We start from the raw sequence: 15210 nt of genomic DNA, 5'->3' as shown, positions 1-15210 counted from the left end.
CTGCGGAATGAAGCCAACACGTATGCGCTGGCGACGCACCTGTTTTGGTCGTTGTGGGGCTTTATCCAGGCGACGCAGTCGACGATCGACTTTGACTTTGAAGCGTACGCCAAGTGTCGCTGGGCGGCGTTCCACAGCCAGCACCAAAACAACATTGTTTAGCTTTGCATCTCTATTTTAATCAATTACTTGTAGTATAGCGCTGGGCCTAAGAACTCATTTCCGTCATGCGCCTGTAGTGACGGTAATGCACAGATTTCTTGAGAGCGCTACGGTGTGGGCGGTGTCTGTTCAAGAAGAGCTGCCTCGGCTTCGAGCTCCTTGTTCTGGCGCTTTTGGGCCTTGGTTTGGAGCGTCGAGAGGACACCACTCATGGTGACGATTTGGTTGCGAATCTCACGCACACCGAGATTCTCTTTCGAGCTCAGTAGGTGCAAAATGGGATGCATGCGCATGTACTTTTGAACGCTGGCCTCGGCCGTCGCGATTGTCTTCTCAAGAGCAGCTGTCGAGAGCGCGTCGACCTTGGTGAAGACGACCTGGAAGTCTGTGTCGAGGTCTTCCATGAGGTCCATAAAGTCCTGATCCACCGACGTAATGCCGCGACGACTGTCGATGAGCAGAAACACTAGAGATGACCAATAAAATGCGATCGTGGCAGGACGAGGTAGCGTACCATGCTTGAGGTTGCTGCCCGTGCGATGCTTAATATAGCGACCGACAAGGCGATGCCAGTCGTCCACCATCGACTTAGGCGCTTGCGCAAAGCCATATCCTACATCCGAGCATGAGGAATGAGTATCTCATGTTGGTGATGATGGTACCAGGCATATCGACAAGTGCAATGTCGGGCTGGCCACCGGGCTTGCCGCCCACCGACACAAAGTGCAGCAGCTGCGTCCGACCAGGCGTCTTGGACGCCTTCATGATCGTGGACGACGTCAGAGCGTTGATGAGCGATGACTTGCCGACATTCGAGCGTCCGGCAAATGCGATTTCGGGGACATCGCCACCGGGCAGGTCGGCCTTCTCGCTCGAGCTGAGGCTGGCCATGCGCTGCGACTCGAGGGCCGAGAAGACGCGCTTCACGAAGGCTTCTTCATGGGGCTTGATCGACGGAGGCAACTCGACGTCCTTGAAGAGCGACCGCAGGGCGCGGAAGCTTGCGTTTGATCCGCGCTTCGCCATCGAGCCAAATTCAAGTGTGCAAGGCGCGATGCTATTGGTCCATTCGGAATGGATTGTTTCTTATTTTCGGCACATATGGTGGGAAATGCCACATTTAAATCTGCTTGAAGTTTGTATGGGCTGGCGACAGGGGCCAGGATTTTAGCTTGACAGAGAGAATCATGAGCTCCGACGAAGGAAGCGAGTACGAGTACGAGTACGAGAGCGACTATGGCGGCTCCCAGCCGGACGAGGGCGAGGAAGAGATGGTTGACGAGACGGCCGTCAAGATCGAGGTACATGAGGAGCGAGGCGACGACGGGGCTCATGGCGGTACCTAGAACACCTTCTACGAGGCAGACGACTGCAAGAACTCGGATCCGACCCGCGCCCTCCAGCTCTTTCTCCAGGTCGTGTCACTCCAAAGCGAGTCGACGTCCAAGGAGAAGGACAACACCAAGTACCGCTTCATGTCGCTCGAGAACATCGTCAAGCTCTGCGCGCACCTCGGCAAGCCCGACGAGATGGTCGGTCACTACGCCGAGATGCTCCAGCTCCTCCCGAACGTCACGCGCAACGAGTGCACGGACTCGATCAACAGCATCCTCGACATCGTCTCGTCGCTCTCGGCCACGATCATCTCCAAGATGTACACGATGACGCTCGACGCGCTCCGCGTCGCGAGCAACGACCGCCTCTGGTTCCAAACCAACATCAAGCTCGGGAAGCTCTACCTCGAACTTGGCGACTACGCGCCGCTACATCGCGTCTTGGAGGAGCTGCATGCGTCGTGCAAGCTGCCCGACGGCTCGGACGACACGAGCAAGGCGACGTCGCTCCTCGATGTCTACTGCTTGGAGATTCAGGTACGACGCCGAGGACAAGCACCATAAATGCTCACACATGGATTAGCTCTGCACGGCCACGAACGACACGAAGAAGATGAAGGTGTTGTACCCAAAGACGCTCGGCTTGGACGCGGCCATCTCGGACCCTCGCATCATGGGGTAATGTGGCCTTGCCCAGGAAGGCGCATGCTGACCTTGTCTTGCAGCGTCATCCGCGAAGAGGGCGGCAAGATGTACATGAGCGAAAGCTTGTGGATGGATGCGTACAACGAGTTCTTCGAGTCGTTCCGCAACTACCAGGTTCGTTTACATTTCTGGCTGCAGTCGGCTCATGTCATCGATGCACTTAGGAAGCAGGCAACGCTCGCGCCAAGCAGTGCCTCAAGTATGTCGTCCTGGCCAACATGCTGGCAAGCTCGGACATCAACCCGTTCGACTCGCGCGAGGCCAAGGTCTTCAAGGACGTGGACGAGATCAACGCGATGTTGCTCCTTCGCGCTGCGTACGACAGCAACGACATTCAGCAGTTTGAAAAGATCCTCAAGAACCCCAAGAACCAAATCAGCAGCGATCCTCTCATGAAGCGGTGCGCCATTCCGCCTTCTTGTTTGCATTTCGAATCCTACGTAGGTACTTGGACCCGCTCCTGCGCAACATTCGTTCGCAAGTCATCTTGAAGCTCGTGGGCCCGTACCAGTCGGTGCTTTTGGCATCGATTGCGAGCGTACGACAGCACAGGGTGCTTGCGATCGTCTTGAGCACACACTTTTCTTGTAGGACATGAATATTCCGGTCGAAGACGTGGAGTTGCTCATGGTCGAACTCATCAACGACGGTCGCTTGCACCGCAAGATCGACCAGCAGCGCGGCGTGCTCTTCAGCTTAGAGCACCAGCGGTAGAAGGCTTCGGAGAGAGCAATATGGCTCACACAAATGCGTAGGTCGCGCGAGACGAACGTCAAGACGGTCGAGGCCCTCGCCAAGTGGACTTCTGCGCTGCAGCAGCTCAACACGGGGCTCCAGAACCGCCCCACGAATGTCAAGTCGATGTGAGATGGTTCATCCTGAGCAGTACACGTATTGGATCTTCTTGCTACAAATGTACTACGACACAGACGCAGCATCGAGTCTAAAACGCCGTCGCATGGATCGTCACCTACGATACAGATGTGGCTCGCTGCACCATGCCCTTGTCGACATACCGTCGGAAACTCGAGGTCATGGCGGCTCTGAATGAGCTTGAGCTCGCCTACAAACAAACGAGCTGAGCGCAGAACGACAGCACTTGTCGTACGGTTCGCAGATTGCGCGGCCGACGTGCGCTTGAGCACGGCTTGGATGGACGCCACGATGTTTTCAACGGCCGACTTCAAGCCCACATCGGGTCTCGAGAGCCAGCCAAGGAGTAGCGCAGCAAAGAGGTCCCCCGTGCCCGAGTAGTACTCCTGCAGGCGCGGGATTTCCATCTTGAACTGCTGGAATTCGGTGCCTGAGATCTTCTCGCTGGCATAAATGAAGAGCGTCTCGGCATCGTCGCTGGTGAGGAAGCTGCTAATGACGACGATCTTGGGACCCATGCCATGGAGGTGGCGGCACGCTTGGATGACGTCCGTGTCGCACGTCATGGGCAGACCCGTCAAGAGCTCGCACTCAAACTACGCCACCAGCTAAGATCTCGTTACAGAGCGAGCCAAGTCGTACCTGGTTGGGCGTCACAATGTCGGCCAGCGGAATGATCTGGTCGCGGTAGATGTCGACTAAGAAAGTATCAGATGTGAGCGAGATTGATAAGCCAAAGACGCGGACCGAGCTCGCGGGGCACGTAGAGCTTGTTCTCATCGCCCATGACCGGGTCGCACACATAGAGTCTACGACGCTGCATGAGATCGACTGCAGCACTGCAAGTTGACCGCGTACGTGTCCTTGTTCTTGGCACGGAGCTTTGTGAGCGTGTTGACAATGGCTTGGGCCAGGCCGGGGCTGCCAATGTAGCCCGTCAAGAGGTGCGAGTAGTTGAGCAGGTCGTTCTCTTCGAGGCCCAAGACCACCTCTTCAAGCTGCGCTGCGTCCATGCGCTGGCCGCGGAACTTCTTGTAGCCCGTGTGGTTGCTCAGATGCACCTGCACGCAGCGTCAAGCGTCTCATGATCGCGTGGCATGTACCGTGTTGAGAACGTCGACCTCGACGCCGAGGAGCTGCAGCGGGAAGACGGCGCTGCGGTTGCCCACGTAGCCATGGACAACGTGGGATTGGATCGAGAGCACGCGGGCGTCCGTCATGGCAAAGTTGAAAACACCCAGTATGGGTTGCGTGCCTTTAGCCTGCAGCGGCGAGTGAAACGTGCGGTTGACAACTGGCATCTTGCGATTTGTATGGCCATCGAAAAGACAGCTGGAGTGAAATCGGGGTGCTTCCTTGCCGACTCGTGTTCCCAGCATGCACCTTGAGAAGAGCTTCACGGTGCTATACGAGCACAAGGTCCTTTGGGCAAATGCGTACTTATGCGCCAAGAGCGTTGAGTTTCATTGATGGAGACCACTCAAGCGGTTTGGGAGCCTTTTCGCCTCAGACTGCGTGTGTCGACGGTGCAGACAATATCGGACGCAGTGTCTTCCAAAGCAGCACGTGTGGTGGCATGCGTTGGCGCCTTTTGGTATGCCAAACAATGCTAGTACCATGTTCTCTAGCGCGTCGGCGAGGTCGCCACCTTGACCTGGTGGTGGGGTGCATTTAGCCACGGCCGGTGACCGACTGCGTCCGGATAGAAGATGCATTGTCGCGGGTCTGTCTGGATAGAAAGTTATTGCTTCTCAGAGGTAATTTGGTCAATTCTATGGTGGTGGAGCCATTCCACAGTCAGTTGAAAATCACGAAGATGTTGGGTCGTTTGACGCAGGTTACTCGCGCGATGAAGCCGGCCGGCTCGCGCGGCATGGCGGGCCATGCCCACTCGGGCCCCCCGCCGACGGGCATCGAAGCGGTCATCCGCTCGAAGCTCCCGGAGGACTACCAGGTACATAGATTCCCATGCGGCTCGCGCGTCGACGCTCATCACATCGATATGTAGATCGTCATGGCGACGCTCGGTATCTACACGGTGCTCACGGCGCCTCTGTGGTTCCCCAGCAGCAAGAAGGAAGCCCCCAAGGTCGAAGCCGTCACGGCGCCGGCCTCGACGAACTCGGTCATCCCGTCGATCGCCGACGAGACGTTTGAGGAGTGGGCCAAGGTCGCTGGCAACATGGCCAAGTGGGAGGAGAGCCTGAACACGATCGGCCAGTAAACACAAGACTGTACGCCACCGTCCATTGTCACCATATAAACTACAATGACCACTCGTCGTTTGATGTCAACGGACGCCCATCTAGCTAAGATACAGGCTCTCTTCTTCGTTATCGTCTACAAATCACCGATCGTGCCAAACTGCTCGTAGCCGTCGCCTCGGAGCCGCTGGCAATGCATGGGCTCGTAGTGGTCGCCGCCGCGGTCGCCGCCCGTCATGCGCATGAGGATGAACCACGGCGAGAGGCCCTTCTCGCCCGTGTGACGCTGGCTCTGCGAGAGCGAGAGCGACGGGTCGAGCTCGTGTGGCCGGTGCGGCAGGAAAAACGTTTGGCCCATGCCCACGAGCACGACAAAGATATCCCGCTGGAAGGCCGTTGCGAGCGACTCGAGCACAATGTCGTCGCCCCACGCGACCCGCCGGTTGTCCGGGTCGTTGTCGATCGAGACGAGGCCGTGACGCGAGTACGTCATGCAGATGAGAAAGTGCTCGTTCGCGTCAAAGTCGCTGCCGACGCACATGTACTTGCAGTACGTTTCGACGTTGAGCACGGGCTGCGCGTGCTCCGAGTAGACCATTTCCGCCGCCTTCGTCCACGAGTACCCCCGGTCTTGGAGCTCGTAGATGCGCGCGACGAGCCAGTCCTTGTCGGCGCGCGGCGCCACAAAGCGGCGCGCTTGGGTCGGGCTCACGCCCCACCCACCTCGCAAGTCTGGGTGGTACAGATTGCGGATGGTTTGGTCCATCTTGGCCTTCTCGTCCGGCGTCGACGCGGCGTACCGCATGTAAAAGTGCTTGGCGGCTTCATGGCGGAGGCGGGACGGCGACAAATGCTCAACGCCTTCCGTGTGGATCGTGAGCTGCTCCATGCTGAGAAAGAGACAGTCGCCGAACGGCAGGACGGGCGCGAGGTACTTGACGCTGTAAGCCGTGTCGTGGGGCTCGTACGACACACCGTGCTCTTCGAGCTGGCGCAAGCACTCGCGGCTCTCGCGGTCCAAGCTCGGGCACTTGGACCAGCCCATGCCCACTGTGTGCTTCTTGTGCGAGTATGGCATGACAAAGTCTTCGTCTTCTGTCACAAGCTGCACGTGCTGCTTCTGGCGCGGCGTCAGCAGCATCATCGAGTCCGTCATGCCGCCCATGAGGCTGTACGTCGAAAACTGGAGCAGGCGTGAGTCGAGGAAGGCCTGTGCAGTGTTGATCGTATCGTTGTAGTCGTCGAGCTTCTTGATCTCGGTCGACGACCCGAGGCTAGGCATATATGGGATGGCTTCGTCCGCATCGGGAATATCTTCGACGATGGGCTGCATGACCGGCTTCTTCATGGCGACGACGCCCGTGCCCGAGGCTGAGAGCACCGGCGGCGGCGGCGGTAGATGGAGGTTCTCGGCGCCGACGAAGACGTAGTCCTTCTCCTCGTCGACGGGCGGCGCCGGCTTCACGGCGAGGAAGGCCTTGATCGCTTCCGGGATCATCATGGCGACGCGAATTTTATGGAAATGGACAGAACAGGGTAAGGCCGACGCTTTTTTATTCTGCCAACCGACTCGGACATACAGATATCAAGTTATAGAATAAAAAGAAGCACGGAAATTCAACTGGAAATAGATGCACTTTTATTCGGATAGCGATTGGCCGATTAATCAACCAATCAACGGCAGCGACAACGGATCTTGCCCAGATCAACGTCTACAGCTAACGCCCACACTCAGCACTCGAGTCTGCTGGCTGTACCTTCAAGGCAGCTCGGCCTCACCGCCACCATGTCCACCATGCCTCGCGAGCATAGACTATCGAAATACCAAGCATGCAGTCAACTTATTTCAAAGTTCAACGAAGGATGACGGCGCTGCGGGCCTTTCTTGAAGCACCCAGCAAACCGTTGACGGTTGTCAAGACCTCCGTGTGTCCCCCCAACGCGCACTGAAGAAAACAAGAGTAGACGCGTGTTCGTGGTCCAGTCTGACGGCTACAGTGATGCTGCCCTCGTATTCCTGCACCTCGGCACCGCGCCCATGTCTGTCTATCCACCCAATCGCAACCAAATCCATAGATTAGGACGAGGTATCCGCGGGAAACTGGTCTAATATCGCGTGGGCGTTAAAAGTGTGAATTGGCATAATCATCACAGCACTTCCGGCTCGAACGAGCACAAACCACTTGCACGACGCTAAAATTTCCCCAATATATCCATGTTGTATGCTTTTTGCACTTGTTTTTTGCTAAAGCTATCTCGTCGTCGGCTACGCCATTTTTGGGTACGTTGGTGCTTCGGCCACGTTGCACATGCCCTTGCCAGCGACGCCGCGCTTGAGGTAGATGTAGCCCGCTTCACCCCAGCTTGTGCCCCACGAGTTCTTGATCTTGAAGTGGTTCACACCGTTCGTGGAGCCGTAGCCGACAGCAATCACCGCGTGGTCCGACTGCGCACCCGGGCAGCTCTGCACGACGCCGCTCTTGTAGTTGCGCCACACGTTGTTGCCGGCCTCGACGACCACCGTCACGGGCTGCTTATCGAGTGCAGTTTGGAGCGCACCCTCGCCTTTGATGTTGACCGCCTTGCCCACGCGCGCCTTGGTCTTTGTGCACGTTTTGCACACGCCGTTCTGGCTGGTGCTACCCGAGGCGTACGGGAAAGCTGCCTCGGTGCAGAGACCGGTCTGGGCAATGTAATCCAGCGCCTTGTTGGGCCACCCGCCTTGGCAGCCGTAGCCCGCACTCGACGCGCAGCTCACGAGCTGCTGCTCGGAAAAGTCAAAAAGCGACTGAGTCACGAGGCAGTGAGCAGCTTCGACAGCGCCGACAGCGGCGAATGCCCAGCATGAGCCACAGCTGCCTTGGTTGCGCACGGCCGACATGCACTTGTTGGTCGTCCAGTCAATGGCCGTGGCTTCTTGTTGAGCTTGCGTCAGCGTCAGCTGAATGTCGTCGGCGCGCAGTTGGCGCACCGGCGCCTCGTGCGTGAACGCGCCTTTGACAAAGGCCGCAAATTCAGCTTCCGTCAAAAGTGCAAACTGGTTGTCGGTCGAAAAGACTGCGCCCTTGTGCTGCTTGTTGAGCTCGTCAACAATCTTTTGGGTGGTGGCAAACCGAGCAACCTCGTCGTCTTCGGCATTGCCGTGCGCCGGCTTGGGCGGAAGAAAGCCGTTGACCGCCGCGTTCTTCCCGGCCCGGCTCGACTTCCATGCTGCGAGCTTGGTCATGACCTCGGCCTTTTCGGGGCCAGCAAGACTGAAGCCGTGTGCGGCCGACGCGGCGAGGAGGAGGCACGGAATCGACTTCATCGTGGCAAGGCGCTCGAGAATTGAAAAATGAGAAAGCACAAACGATGCTAGCCGTGTTGCTTGCGACGTAAAAATGAGCTTAGAATTCGCGACTGTGGATGAGGTCAGTGGTCGGCAGCGATCTGCTTCTATCGCTTTCGACTTGCGTTTCTTAGCACTTGGTCTAGGGGCCGTCGAGGATGAGACGACACATGATACCATTGCACATAGCCGATGGCCGTCAAAGGTTCAGTTCAGCTAGCTACCACTTGCTGGACAAGATTTGTCGCCGCGTCCTTGCATCTCGCACGTTGCAGAGTGGCGTCAACCGTCGCGTGACCTTCCTCGACAAGGGCTTATAGACATGTTGTGGCCGAGTCTACACGACTCGGCGCAGCCCAAGGGTACCGAAATGGGAGCTAAAAGGATCGGCAATGGCATTTGGTCGCATGGGAGGATCAAGGCTGGTGTCTTGTTCATCTCCTGTGATGGAAGCCGGCTCGCCTGCAGCGATAGTGTGTTCAGCTACCTATGAGCTTGCAACACCTAACGGCCAAGGTCTTATCGCGATCCATAACGCGATGCGTAGATGATCAATGCATACCAGAGTTATAGGAAATAAAATACTCAATACTAACTACGCGTAAGAGTCTTTTCCATGCATACTTCGCGCTCCTATGCGTCGTCGTGGAAGTTGCGGGCTATTTGAGGTAGGAGAGGTCGAAATGGCGCCAGTGCAACCACGCTAGGTTCAAATCCTATCCCAAGCTCTCGTTCTCCGATATCAGCGATCCAGGATCCGCTCGGGCAAGGTGGTTGGTGATCGTTGAAGCTGCGGGTTCCAACGACTGGTTCCGGTATCACATCGCTTCCTCGGGGCCACCACTCCAAGGCTTGGGCTGGTGGTTCGGACTCCAAGCCTCAAGACCATCGACTACTAGCATTTCACATTCATGTACAGGGAGGCCGCCAGCTTTGCCCAATGAAGAGATTGCAAAGTTCACAAATCCAATTGTTGTACAAAGGCATTCAACACAGCTGACACTAACGAGATACATTTGGCGACGAACGACGTCCGCTAGGTCGACGCAACGGGGCCGTAGCCGCCACCGCCGGGCGACCGAATCGTGAGCACATCGCCCGGCGTCACTTGCACCGTGTTCTTGCCGCCCAAGTTGACTTGGCGGCCGTCCGGGTACTGCAACAGGTTCTGGCCGCGGGCTCCGGGCTCGCCGCCCTCCAGGCCGTACGGCTGGAACGCGCGCCGCTCCGAGAGAATGCTCACCGTCATCGGCTCCAAGAACTTGAGTGCGCGCACGACACCGTCGCCGCCGTTGAAGCGACCGCGACCACCGGAACCCTACACCGCGTTAGACTGTAATTTGTACCAAAGAAAATGGTACCGGACGCAGCCCAAATGACTCGAGGAGGACCGGGTAGCGCTTCTCGAGGATCTCGGGGTCCGTGATGCGCGTGTTGGTCATGTGCGTGTGCACGCCGCTGCGGCCGTGCCAGTGCGGCCCGGCCCCGGCACCACCAGCGATCGTCTCGTAGTAGCCGCCGAGCGTGTCCGAGCCAAAGGTAAGGTTGTTCATGCAGCCTTGGGACGCCGCGGCGGCTTTGAACGCGAGGAAGATGACGTCCGTCACGCGCTGGGACGTGAGCACGTTGCCGCCGACGACGGCCGCCGTCGAGCTCGGGTTGAGGATGCTGCCGTCCTTGGGGAAGATGACTTGGATCGGCGTCAAGCAGCCTTGGTTGAGCGGCAGGTCGTCGCCAATCTAGTCGATTTACATGTCAAACCATGGTCACAGCATGGCCACAGCACGTACGAGGAGGCAGCGGAGGCAGTAGATGATGGCCGAGTACGTCACGGCGGGCGGCGCGTTGATGTTGCCGAAGACCTCGGCGCCCGTGCCAGTAAAGTCAAAGATTGCGCTGTCGGTGCGGCGGTCGATCGTGATTTTGAGCGCGAGACGCGTCCCATCGTCCATAAAGTCCTCGGCGGCGACGCTGCCGACCTCGGGGAGGCCCTGCGACAGCGAGAACTCGTGCAGCATCGTGCGCACCGCCTGCTCGGCCGTCTCCTACGCAGCGTGTAAGTGCCATTATCGATCGTCAGAGGGTCAAGTACTTGGATGAACGTCATGTAGGCGGTGACAACGCGGAGCGTGTACTCGCGAATGAGGTCCTGCATGAGGTGGACGCCCTTTTGGTTGGCGGCGACCTGCGCCTTGAGGTCCGAGAGGTTGTCGCGGAGGTTGCGCGTGCCGATCGCGGGCCGCCCGACGCTGTCGACTTTGCCCTTTTGCAGCAAAATGTCGGTGATGCCGGCCTCCTGGAACTGGCCGTCGCGGCCGTCGACGAGCTTGAACGCGACAATGGCCGCGCCTTCTTCCGCCAAGCACTTGGAGAGCGGCGGCATCGAGCCCTGTTGACGATACATAAGCGCTCGTACAGAGCAACCCTGGGCGTTGTACCGGTGCAATCCCGCCAATGTCGGCGTGGTGGCCGCGACTCGCGACGAAGAAGACGATCTTGCCGTGCTCAAAGACGGGCGTCATGACGGTAATATCTGGAAGGTGGCTCCCGCCCGCGAGCTGCGGGTGGTTGGACACGAGAACGTCGCCTTCGCGAATGTTGTCGCCCCAGTACTCCATCTATCAATCTATCAATTTTTGTAGGTTGAAACAAAAAAGACATACCTGGAAGCGCACGGCTTGCTGCATGGCGCCGAGGTGCACGGGCAAGTGCGGCGCGTTGGCGACGAGGCCGCCGTCCGGCCCGAAAAGCGCGCACGAAAAGTCGAGGCGCTCCTTGATGTTGACCGAGACCGACGTGCGCGCCAACGTCCGCCCCATCTGCTCGGCGATGCCCATGAACCGGTGTGAAAACACCGAGAGCTGGATCGGGTCCATGACGACGGGGACGTGGCGCAAATCCGCTTCATTGTCGGCCGACTGCCTACGCATCGCCGACTGAGCTCGAATTCAAAAGGAGCTGCCATGACGTACTGCTCGTCGCCAAGGTAGAGGTAGAGGTCGCCGTTCGGGAGGATCTCGGCGTGCCAGTCGGTCTCGACGACCACAGTCGCCTGGTTCTGCATAATGACCGCAGGCCCGAGAAGGTGCGTCGCCGTGCCCAGCATGTCGCTGTGGCGGTAGACCGGCACGTCCTTCCAGAGCTTGGCGTCGTCGAAATAGAGCGGCGTCGTCGCATGCGGTGTCGCAATGGCCGCCGAGATCGTCGACGACCGCGCGTCATCGTTCGCCTGATTGGACGGCGGCGAGAAGGTGCCGCGCACACGAATGTCGTCAATGAGAATCGCGCGCTGGCTGAGGAGGAAGCCGAATTCTTGCTGGTACTTTTCCAAAAACGCCGCTTCAAAGTCAAAGCCCGCAAGCGATTGCGTGATCGGCGCCGCTGGGTCAGTCACAAGACAGCGCGTCATGAGCGCCGTGTCCGTGCCCTAGATGACATCATCAGAAACGCGACGCTAAGAACGTCTTACCTCGTAGCGCAGGTTGAGGTAGTAGTCGAGCGCGCAGTACGCTTCATCAAAGCCCTCACCCGTGAGGTCGCTGCGAACAACATTGGCAAGGTCGAGCAGGTTGGCCACGACACTCGGCTACGTACGTAGGATGGGTCCCATGTCGTAGCAAGAAGATGGACAATGTACCTTGGAAGCAGCCGAGTACGTCGACGACGCCGGCAGCTGCTTGTCAATGACGCTGTCGGCGAGGCTGAGGCCATACGCCGAGAGGATGCCACTGTAGCGCTGAACGTAGACCTTGGTCATGCTAGCATCGCGGTACAGTCAAGACGACCACATCCAACACATCGACGCACCCGAGGGCCTTGGCGATCGCGCACGCGTGCTGGGGACCCGCGCCGCCGAAACACGCGAGGATGTGGGTGCTAATGTCATACCCGCGCATCTACATTATTCGTCATCGACGTTCAGATCAAAGAGTGGGTGAAGTACCTGCGTCAGGTTGCGAATCGGTCGACACATGGCTTCGTTGGCGACGCGGAGGAAGCCGGACGCGACTTCTTCGACCGAGTATTGGACGCTCTGGCTCGCATTGATCTCGGCCGTGAGCGCGTCGAACGCCTTGCGCGCACCGTCGAGGTCCAGCGGCTCGTTCTCGTCTGCACATGTCACGATGAGTTGTCATGCTGATGCAATCGACGTGCAAAACGTACGTGGGCCAAAGATGTGGGGAAAGTACTTGGGGAGGATCCGGCCCGTGACGAGGTTGGCGTCCGTGACGCTGAGGTACCCGTTCTTGCGGTAGCAGACCGGGCCCGGGTGCGCGCGGACGCTCTCGGGCCCGACGACAAACATGTTGTTCTTGTAAAAGAGGCGCGAGCCGCCGCCGGCCGCGACCGTTTGGATGTCGAGCTGCGGCGCGCGGATCGGGACGTTGGCCGTGACGCTCTCAAAGACGTGGTCGAACGTGCCGTCGTAGCGCGAGACGTCGGTCGACGTGCCGCCCATGTCAAAGCCAATGACTACATGACAATATCGTACGCGTGAGCATGATATATGGATGCCGCAAGGATGAAGGATCATACCCGGAAGCGACTGCTGCGATTGGTGGTGCATGGGCGGGCGCGTCGTACGCGCGTAGCCGACGACACCGCCCGCGGGGCCAGACAAGATGGCGCGGTTGCCGCAGAAGCTCGACATGGGCGTGAGGCCGCCGTCCGACTGCATAAAGCTAATCTTGACGTTTGCGAGGCCGGCGTCAAAGCCCGAACAGAACGACGCGAGGTAGTCCTTGATGACTGGCGTCAAGTACGCGTCCGCGCAGGACGTGAAGCCACGTGGCACCATCTTGATCATGGGCATGATCTCAGACGAGAGCGAAATCTAGACTCTGTCGTTGATACCAGGCGTTAGCAAAGCAAGGTGAACGCACCTGGGTAAACCCGAGCTCCTTGGCGAGCGCACCGATGGCTTGCTCGTGGCGAGGGAACGTATACGAGTGCGTGAGCACGACCGCAATGCTCTTGATGCCCTTGGTGCGAAGCGCCTAAAGAATGCAGATGGTACATAGACCAGTCAAGGGACGTTGGTGGGCGCACCTGCAGCTGCTGGCGGAGTTCAGCGACGTTGGGCGGCTCGAGGACGCGCACGTAGTCGCCGCTGATGCCCTTGATGTCGGACGCCTGACGGTCGTTGCCGTACACGAGCTGGACGCGCTCGTGGACTTCGACAACGTCTTCGTACAGCATCTACACGAGATATCAGCGTGTGCGACGCATGTCGGACAAGCCTACATCGGGCGTTGTGATCTCAAGGTCGAAAATCTTGGGCCGCGACTGGTTGCCAATGTAGAGGAGGTCCTTGAAGCCCTTTGTAATGATGAGCGCCGTGCGCTCGCCGTTGCGCTCCAAGAGCGCGTTGGTCGCGACCGTCGTGCCCATGCGGATGTACTCGAGGCGCGACGTGTCCACGGGCAGACCGCGCGGGTGCGGGATGCCTGTGAAGAGCTCCAAGATGCGGCGAATGCCCTCCCTACGACGCACGCCATGAGCACAGGACGAGGCTGTACACGCATGTACCGAGGCGCGTCCGGGTAGTTGGCCGGGTCTTCCGAGAGGAGCTTGATGACCTTGACGTCGATACCGTTGGGCGTCGTCATCTCGGCGTAGACGTCGGTGAAGGTACCGCCTCGGTCGATGGAGACGCGGATCGATCGCATGCTGCTGCTGGCTCGAGGATCGCAAATCGGAATGTGTGACTTTGCTCTTTGGTCGGGGCATCCGGATACAGTACGGATAAAATGACTAGCGGTTTGTATGCAACGATTGCGTCCCGGGGGTAGGGCATGGACCGCAAACATGCGGCGCTCTGATTGGTTGAATTTAGAAGCGCACGTTGTAGGAACATTGCCGACGACGTCGGAGGCGGGTCCGATACCCTTGGGTTGAGGCTACGAGCGATGCATTCGGCTGTCCACGCCTCTTCCGCTACGTTGTGGATATGTCATTAGCAACAGGACATAGACGGTTCTGGGCATGGGTTCTGGGGACCCTTGGAGTCGCCGTTGCTGTGTCGTCAGGTGCACGTACAAGTTGTACGGTTTCGCACACCACACGCAAGTTCCTGCTGGATATCGGTGTCGAAGCAAATGTCCCCGCATCAGTAGAAGCTGTGTTAGCCGCGGCAGCAACTCGCTGGGACCGCTACAATTCATGCACCCGAACAGCAGAGACCGGACATGAGTGGTGAACAATAGTTGGCGTTATCTTCATGGCAAAGAGTTTGCATAAGCAGAGACTCTCCTTCGTCTTCATTAGCTCGATGGGCCGTGGCGGCGGTGCCGTTTTGCTCTTATGAAGTCGCCCGGCGCGCCGTGGCCGCGAGTGAGCGAAATACGCGACAGATCTACCGACTCGCTTTGTAAAAGGGACCTCAGCCACTCCTCCTTCCCTTCGTTCATATATCTGCACGAGTCGTAGAATATGGAGCCCGTCGTGAGCTGGAGTTAGAGTTGCTTTTGGTGGCAAAATGTGGCAGTTGATGCCACATACAGTGGTTGAGCACTGGATATTCATATCTAGTCAGCTCTCGAACCACTGGGCCGGGGACAAGGCGCTGTGATTCATCGTTGTAGATCGTCCTACGCGAAGACCA

General features: G+C 58.3%; 8 protein-coding genes across 8 annotated transcripts in view; 3 read left to right on the top strand and 5 right to left on the bottom strand.

Moving 5' to 3' along the window:
• The window catches only part of SDRG_10910 (hypothetical protein), a gene marked incomplete at its 3' end in the record, with an annotated part of 1246 nt that extends 1084 nt beyond the window's left edge, over positions 1-162 (top strand). Inside the window, exon 4 of the mRNA XM_008616926.1 lies at positions 70-162. Coding sequence (XP_008615148.1) covers positions 70-162 — 93 coding nt within the window. The remainder of the gene's footprint in view (positions 1-69) is intronic.
• A 107-nt stretch (positions 163-269) lies between these two features.
• On the bottom strand, positions 270-1188 carry SDRG_10909 (hypothetical protein; the record flags this gene model as incomplete). The annotated part of the gene is made up of 3 exons (XM_008616925.1): positions 270-628; positions 677-775; positions 825-1188. The coding sequence occupies 3 exons, from the start codon at positions 1186-1188 to the stop codon at positions 270-272; spliced, it is 822 nt and encodes a 273-aa protein (XP_008615147.1).
• Positions 1189-1324: 136 nt separating this feature from the next.
• SDRG_10908 (hypothetical protein) lies at positions 1325-3135 on the top strand. Its single transcript, XM_008616924.1, has 8 exons — positions 1325-1463; positions 1509-2033; positions 2080-2174; positions 2222-2315; positions 2366-2601; positions 2646-2739; positions 2793-2911; positions 2957-3135. The coding sequence occupies exons 1-8, from the start codon at positions 1350-1352 to the stop codon at positions 3066-3068; spliced, it is 1389 nt and encodes a 462-aa protein (XP_008615146.1). The 5' UTR covers positions 1325-1349; the 3' UTR covers positions 3069-3135.
• Positions 3031-4476, bottom strand: SDRG_10907 (pyridoxal kinase). Its single transcript, XM_008616923.1, has 7 exons — positions 4178-4476; positions 3933-4135; positions 3822-3883; positions 3717-3772; positions 3310-3670; positions 3218-3264; positions 3031-3171 (listed from the first exon to the last, which is right to left on the bottom strand). Exons 1-7 carry the CDS (start codon positions 4451-4453, stop codon positions 3145-3147), a joined length of 1032 nt encoding a protein of 343 aa, XP_008615145.1. The 5' UTR covers positions 4454-4476; the 3' UTR covers positions 3031-3144.
• A 372-nt stretch (positions 4477-4848) lies between these two features.
• On the top strand, positions 4849-5298 carry SDRG_10906 (hypothetical protein; the record flags this gene model as incomplete). The annotated part of the gene is made up of 2 exons (XM_008616922.1): positions 4849-5028; positions 5083-5298. The coding sequence occupies 2 exons, from the start codon at positions 4849-4851 to the stop codon at positions 5296-5298; spliced, it is 396 nt and encodes a 131-aa protein (XP_008615144.1).
• SDRG_10905 (hypothetical protein) lies at positions 5229-6815 on the bottom strand. Its single transcript, XM_008616921.1, has one exon. The coding sequence runs from the start codon at positions 6777-6779 to the stop codon at positions 5415-5417; it is 1365 nt and encodes a 454-aa protein (XP_008615143.1). The 5' UTR covers positions 6780-6815; the 3' UTR covers positions 5229-5414.
• Positions 6816-7544: 729 nt separating this feature from the next.
• SDRG_10904 (hypothetical protein) lies at positions 7545-8598 on the bottom strand (the record flags this gene model as incomplete). Its single annotated transcript, XM_008616920.1, has 1 exon — positions 7545-8598. The coding sequence occupies exon 1, from the start codon at positions 8583-8585 to the stop codon at positions 7545-7547; it is 1041 nt and encodes a 346-aa protein (XP_008615142.1). The 5' UTR covers positions 8586-8598.
• Positions 8599-9553: 955 nt separating this feature from the next.
• On the bottom strand, positions 9554-14301 carry SDRG_10903 (5-oxoprolinase (ATP-hydrolysing)). Its single transcript, XM_008616919.1, has 17 exons — positions 14136-14301; positions 13851-14088; positions 13656-13805; positions 13490-13603; positions 13143-13440; positions 12771-13079; positions 12550-12716; positions 12414-12502; positions 12244-12364; positions 12076-12192; positions 11579-12033; positions 11270-11528; positions 11045-11224; positions 10699-10995; positions 10397-10651; positions 9968-10345; positions 9554-9924 (listed from the first exon to the last, which is right to left on the bottom strand). Exons 1-17 carry the CDS (start codon positions 14273-14275, stop codon positions 9643-9645), a joined length of 3849 nt encoding a protein of 1282 aa, XP_008615141.1. The 5' UTR covers positions 14276-14301; the 3' UTR covers positions 9554-9642.
• Positions 14302-15210: the final 909 nt, after the last annotated feature.

Source organism: Saprolegnia diclina (assembly GCF_000281045.1).
Source record: "Saprolegnia diclina VS20 unplaced genomic scaffold supercont1.38, whole genome shotgun sequence".
In the NCBI taxonomy this organism is placed as follows: Eukaryota; Oomycota; class Saprolegniomycetes; order Saprolegniales; family Saprolegniaceae; genus Saprolegnia; species Saprolegnia diclina.
The sequence above is the reverse complement of the archived record's forward strand: the minus strand, read 5'-3'. Positions and strand labels throughout refer to the sequence as shown.

What these genes read in the sequence shown, in the direction of transcription:
- SDRG_10908 (XM_008616924.1), top strand. Translation starts at nt 1,350, where the DNA reads ATGAGCTCCGACGAAGGAAGCGAGTACGAGTACGAGTACGAGAGCGAC. An exon ending in AGTCGTTCCGCAACTACCAG is followed by an intron (nt 2,316 to 2,365) that starts GTTCGTTTACAT and finishes CGATGCACTTAG; the next exon opens with GAAGCAGGCAACGCTCGCGC. An exon ending in AGCGATCCTCTCATGAAGCG is followed by an intron (nt 2,602 to 2,645) that starts GTGCGCCATTCC and finishes AATCCTACGTAG; the next exon opens with GTACTTGGACCCGCTCCTGC.
- SDRG_10907 (XM_008616923.1), bottom strand. Translation starts at nt 4,453, where the DNA reads ATGCTGGGAACACGAGTCGGCAAGGAAGCACCCCGATTTCACTCCAGC. An exon ending in ACATTGTGACGCCCAACCAG is followed by an intron (nt 3,671 to 3,716) that starts GTACGACTTGGC and finishes CTGGTGGCGTAG; the next exon opens with TTTGAGTGCGAGCTCTTGAC. An exon ending in ATGACCTCGAGTTTCCGACG is followed by an intron (nt 3,172 to 3,217) that starts GTATGTCGACAA and finishes TCTGTATCGTAG; the next exon opens with GTGACGATCCATGCGACGGC.
- SDRG_10905 (XM_008616921.1), bottom strand. Translation starts at nt 6,779, where the DNA reads ATGATGATCCCGGAAGCGATCAAGGCCTTCCTCGCCGTGAAGCCGGCG.
- SDRG_10903 (XM_008616919.1), bottom strand. Translation starts at nt 14,275, where the DNA reads ATGCGATCGATCCGCGTCTCCATCGACCGAGGCGGTACCTTCACCGAC. An exon ending in TTGAGATCACAACGCCCGAT is followed by an intron (nt 13,806 to 13,850) that starts GTAGGCTTGTCC and finishes TATCTCGTGTAG; the next exon opens with ATGCTGTACGAAGACGTTGT. An exon ending in ATCGCAGCAGTCGCTTCCGG is followed by an intron (nt 13,080 to 13,142) that starts GTATGATCCTTC and finishes ATTGTCATGTAG; the next exon opens with TCATTGGCTTTGACATGGGC.